We start from the raw sequence: 5705 nt of genomic DNA on the forward strand, positions 1-5705 counted from the left end.
TTACGTTTTTTAAAATATATTATTAAAAGAAAAAATTAAATAAAACCAATGCGGTAAAACAAGAAAATCCAATCCAGGACCCGCTGCGCTAATCGGTGGAGCATTCGAGTCTTCAAATGATGAGTTCCCCTTATCCTTTCTTAGTTTAACATTCAATCAAAAATGTATTAAATTTTTTTCAGAAAAGTTCATCAATGAGAATGGCGGCGATAAAGCGCAATATATAGCTGCATCGATGTCCCTTTTCCAATTTGCCAATAACCGCAAGTAATTGAAAGCACGCAACAAGGTGTAATAATTAACTTTTTATGCTTAATTTGTATGTGTTATTGTGAATTTGTATGCTAAAATGTCTATTCCCTATTTATATTTTCGCGACTGTAGATGAGTCCGCGGAAAATTCGCATTTCGTTTAGTTTCTAGATGTTAAGCAATCTATGTATGAGGTTTTAATGAAATATCTTTAAATAAAGGGTTATAAAAATGTTTATAAAAAGCTTTATTTTGAAAATTTTTAGTAAGTTTATATTGATACGCTTATATAAAACTTTTTTTGAACCTTTATTATAAGTTTACACTTTTACGCTTATAAAAAGCTTTCTTTTGAACATTTATTACAAGTTTATATTTCTACGCTTATAACCAATGTTCCTTTTCGATTATATTACGCTTACTTTCAAGCGTTTTATAAACAAAAAATCAACGTTTTGTAAGCTTAATGTTTATAATTGAAAACTTAAAAAAAACTTTCTTTAAGTTTATTTTGCTTGTTGGGTTGTGTTTGTGCTTGTGTGAATATGTTTTGTACATACATTTCCATTCTTATTTGAAGTTAGTTTTGTTGTTGCCATTCTTTGGACTAAAAATTTGGTTTTTTGCGTTCCTTTACTTTTCCTGTTATTCTCTTTTAGTGAGCGCATTTTGCTTACGCTCTGGCATTTTGACACTTCAGATTTTAGTCCAAAAAGATAAGGAATGAATCTATTACAACGAACACGTCGTTTTGACATTAAGAAGTACCGCGGCGAAAATCTAAATTCGCCATCAACACCACCAAGGCGAATTTATACAAGTGGTGTTGATGGCGAATTAAATTTTCGCCGCGGTACTACTGAATGTCGAAGTGATGTGTTTGTTGTAAACAAGGCGAATTCATTTTACAACAAACACATCATTTTGACATTAAGACGTACGTCGGCGAAAATCAAATTCGCCATCAACACCACCTTGTATAAATTCGCCTTGTTTGTGGGTGAGAGATCTGAAAAATTGCAATTTTGTAACTTTTAAAGTATAGTCATCATGGCCTTTTTTTGTCGTTGCCGTTGACCGCGGCGATAGAAATAAATCTATCGTCGCCAACAGTCATCGAGCAAACTTCGTCGTTTGCTTTGGTTGTGCGCGTTCTCATATAAATCAGTGTGTTTTAATTATTTCGGCGAACATTCGCGACGAAAAATTTGCCGTTCGCCGGTGTTGTGCTTCAGCTTTTATGAAAGAAGTTGGGCGACTTTGACATTAGCCGTTTGTTTACATTTGTTCGTTGTTTACAATTTGGTGGTGGCTTTTTGCTGCAATTTTCTTAATTTTCGCTTATGACAACGTGCATATGTTAGTGTTTGGCCGAGCTTCTCCTCCGATTTGTGGCGTGCGCCTTGATGTTGTCACACAAAGCGGAGGGACCTAAAGCATCGTACAGTTCCATAAGTAAAGTAACTCTTCTTCTTACCGTTTTTTCTGGCAGGCTGTAGGTGTGTTTTTGGCAGGCTGTAGGTGTGTTTTTGGTTATTGTATTTGTGTTTTTGGTTCAGTGTGTTAGTGTATTTTGAATAAATTGTAATAGAAATAAATGAAATTGTAATAGAAATGAAAGAAATTGTAAAAGATAAGAGCACATGCCAAAAAACAGGTGATCTCAGCTGTAGGCATATTTTGGCAATCAGCTAATAGTGTTTTTACTTATGAAACTGTACGATGACCTTAAGCTGATGCCAGATAAAACTTTGTAGCTTTGCGTTTTATAAATTTGCCAGCACAGCGCCAGACGCAAAAGGTATGCCACAATGAACGCCAAGAAAACAATTTTGCACTGCTTTTTTACTCGTCAAAATTGCTGTGGATTTAAGATATTTTGCTTTAAAATTATCAGCAATGTAATTGAGTTTTATGTTTCAGCATGAATACTCGAATTTGGACGAAACCAAATAAATATTAAACCGGCTGATTGTCAAAGCGCGCAAAAAGATGGGAGTTGGCCATCTTTTCGCTTCGCGCTGCAGCTTCAATGATCTATGTGGCATGCTTTGTGCATTTTCATACAATTCATCTTAGCTGTCAAAGCGAATCTGTCACGTAAAGCGAAGCAAACGTTTTATGTGGCATCAGCTTAAAGTTTTACGCCGACCGAGGGACGACCGCTGTTAAGAGAAAACCTTTTTTCTATATTTTTTTTGCGATGTTTCTTTGACCTGGGCTTGAACCCAGGTGCTGTGGAGTGGAAGCGCGCTCTGCTTACCACTACACTACAGCGGCCACAGAATGCGGCATATTTTAAATAAAAAATTAACGAAAAAGATTTATGATGGAAAACATTTTGAATATTGTGAAAAAGTAAAGTACGAACACTTCTGTGAGTGACTGTATGTATTATATCAACCAATTGCAGTCGCCCAGTCGATCCCGTTGTGCCAGTGCATATTTGTAAGTGAAAATTTTTCTTCTGCCTAGTTTTAGTCAATAACTCATACATTTAATATACCTTTTGGTTTTTTTCAGAGTACGTTTAAAGTTTTTTGTAGATATTGAGTGTAATCGTGTAGAAATTGAAATCAGGTGCCGTGTTTTTGGATCTGATTATCTGATAAATTTTTCGCTGGTAAGTATGGACAATGGTCGATCCGCAGCCGGTAAGATACACAGGCTCTGACGTGTGACTTTTTCGTTCTATTTGAAGTATGTACAATTATTTGTGCAGGAAGTAGAAAATGGGCAACAATCAAACGACCGGGCAGAGGCCGCCGGATCCGCCGCCGAATCAGCAGAACAATGGTATGTACATATGTATGAAATAATTGTGTTCAATCTATAGTGCAACGCATAGAGTGTTGTTAGGGCCAGTTTTTCAGTGCACGGCAGTGTGGTTTAAGCCGAAATTAGTCGAGAACGCAGAACGTATACTTAAACGCAGTCTGTATACGCATAATTTTGTCGATTACTGGAGCCCTCAGTGTTGCTTACTACCTCAGTATATCCAGTAAAAAAACTGTGGTGAAGTCCTTTATGGGGATAAAGTTTCCAGAGGTGAAATTTTAGGTAGCACACAATTTCTTACACGCATGGTTGCTTTTCAGCACTCATGAAAGAAACTTAAGAAATATTTGAAAAAAAAGTTCATATAGTACATTAATTTTGAAAGAAATACCATATAATGTATGTACTCTGGTTAATAATATCAAAAAATGTATTAGAACCACCGTTTAATGTTATATTTGATTCAAATTAATATTGCTGCCCCGAACGCTCTGCGCCTTGCCACTGAATAATAGGTTTACTTAAAATTACATCCGTGGTCCTTGTTCTTTCTGTATCGCATCGTGGTGAATTCACATTTCTCAGAAATTTGACAACAAAACAAAACAAAGCGAGTATTTTATTTGCTAATTTTTGCGATTTCTATTGTTTAATGTAAATTTGTCTTTTTAGGATATGTCGAGCCAACGAAGAAGGCGCAGTTGGAAAATTGAGTAATTAGTAATGAAGTAGCAGGCATATTTGGAAAATTATGCCGATAAGCAGGATGGAATTTGGGAAAGTAAGTGCATGGTTGCAGCATATCTATGTATAAAAAGTATTTAATTAAATTGTTTATAGAAATGTTATAAATCGAGTGGCTCATTTACGATGTGCTCCAAACATTTGGCGAACTTTTTTTCGCCTTTTCAGCGTGCTAAGTAACAAGTTAAGATGACTGCCATCACGGCCGGTAAGAAACCGCAAGCAAAGGGCAGACAACCTTCCAGGAACCTGCCTCCTGTCCCCGAGCCGAAGCTGCAGTTCTGCAAGAGCAGGTCAGCAAATTGCTACCCTGATCAAACGTAAACTAAAGCGCACTGCTGTGATTGCACTCCGTAAATGTGAAAACTTGGTGCATGCTGAGAAATATCAAACAAGAAAACTCTGTGATGGACGCCGTGAGATGGAGTAGCGCTGTGTGGCAAAGAAATACGGCCAATTCGACGGGCCTGAAAAATCCAAATTGGCTTTTGTGATCCGCATCCGCGGTATCAACAAAGTTGCACAAAAAGTGCGTAGTTTTACAGTTCTGTCTTCGCCACATTAAAACGGTGTGTTCATCAAATTGAGCAAGGCAACCATTAATATGCTACGTATGCCGAACCCCCTATATGGGGTTATCGAAATCTTAAATCAGTTTGTGAATTGATGTACAAACGTTGAATGGTCAAGCGTGTCCCAATCTCTGCTTTGTGATCGAACGCAAATTTCGCGAAGCGCACGAAATTCAGTGCGTTGATTCACTTCACTTCAAGAAAGCCCCCAACTTCCTGTTGCTATTCAAGCTCAACACATCAACCCGAGGCTGGCGCAAGAAGGCTAATCACTACGTTGAGGTTGGTGATTTCGGTAGCCGTGAGGATAAGATCAACAAATTGCTGCACAAGATGGCTTAAAGAAATTGTTGTTTTGTATTTAAGTAGACAATATAATTTGGCACATCTTCAAAAGACGCCCAAGCAAAAAAAAAAAAGAAAATTAAAAAATTCCTGAAGTTGTCTTTTCACGGGTCGATTTCTGTCGACTGGAAAATTTACTTAAGATATCGACTAGCCAAAACGCTTATATTTTACGGTTGAATTGCAATTTACACGGGTAGATTTTGGTTAAACGACAAAAATCGACCGTGTAAAGGCAGCTTAAATAACGTTCAAATTAATCACCCCCTTTGAGATTGAAAATACCAATAACCATTTCATAATTTCGAAAATTATTCCATTTATATTTGTTCTTGCATTTTCCACACCACTTGTGAGGTATGCTTTTACGCGCGTTACCGATTTTTTGTTTAATGTGCTCGGTTGCCCAGGAGGCCTATTTTCACCTTTACAACTTAACTTAAACAGAATTAAAACTAAAACATGCAATATATAAAGAAAATTAAAAGTTGTCTTACATCTAGTAAACTTAAAAAATTGCACATTAAATTCATTTTTCATTATAAAATAAAATTAAATATCACAATTCAGTTTACAAAATGTGGTCTGTTTGCACCCGCAGTAAGTTCCCATGAAGCCTAGCCTAAATTCAGAATTGAAAAAAAAACGAGCAAATGGGGTCGGAAACTACTAGCCCTAAAAGCATAATGTGGAAAATGTTTGAAGAGCTGCGAAATTGTATTGCAATAATAAAAATAACAGTGCATAAATTGGAAAAAATGGTTTTTGTTTTGCTTTATAATTTTTGGGAATATTGGTTCAGATGGAATTTTTTTATTTGTTTGGTTTTTCAGCTCGTTAATGAAGCACCCAGGGTTGCACTTACTGTCTATGAAAATGTTTCGTGAAGCGTTCCAAAATTAGCTCCGAGCAACTAAAAGTTGGTTAAGCTTAAATGAAATAGTTTTTTATTAAATATTTATTCCTGGTATTTAGTAAAAAACATCAATACTAATGTATGAAAAACAAAACATC

General features: G+C 36.2%; 2 protein-coding genes across 4 annotated transcripts in view; both read left to right on the forward strand.

The window, feature by feature from the left end:
• LOC118737608 (NFX1-type zinc finger-containing protein 1-like) overlaps positions 1-5705 on the forward strand; it is a 46801-nt gene that overhangs the window by 20533 nt on the left and 20563 nt on the right. The window lies entirely within an intron of this gene.
• The window catches only part of LOC118737595, a 9265-nt gene continuing 4845 nt past the window's right edge, over positions 1286-5705 (forward strand). The window contains exons 1-4 of one of the 3 annotated variants that reach the window (XM_036468212.1): positions 1286-1419; positions 2485-2700; positions 2776-2875; positions 2975-3048. In XM_036468212.1, coding sequence (XP_036324105.1) covers positions 2642-2700; positions 2776-2875; positions 2975-3048 — 233 coding nt within the window. In that variant the 5' untranslated portion in view covers positions 1286-1419; positions 2485-2641. Of the gene's footprint in view, positions 1420-2484; positions 2701-2775; positions 2876-2953; positions 3049-5705 lie in introns of all 3 variants that reach the window. The other 2 variants (XM_036468203.1, XR_004992828.1) reach the window with 2 other exon arrangements.

This window comes from Rhagoletis pomonella, unplaced genomic scaffold (genome assembly GCF_013731165.1).
Source record: "Rhagoletis pomonella isolate Grant_MI unplaced genomic scaffold, Rhpom_1.0 Rhpom_scaffold_00001, whole genome shotgun sequence".
In the NCBI taxonomy this organism is placed as follows: Eukaryota; Metazoa; Arthropoda; class Insecta; order Diptera; family Tephritidae; genus Rhagoletis; species Rhagoletis pomonella.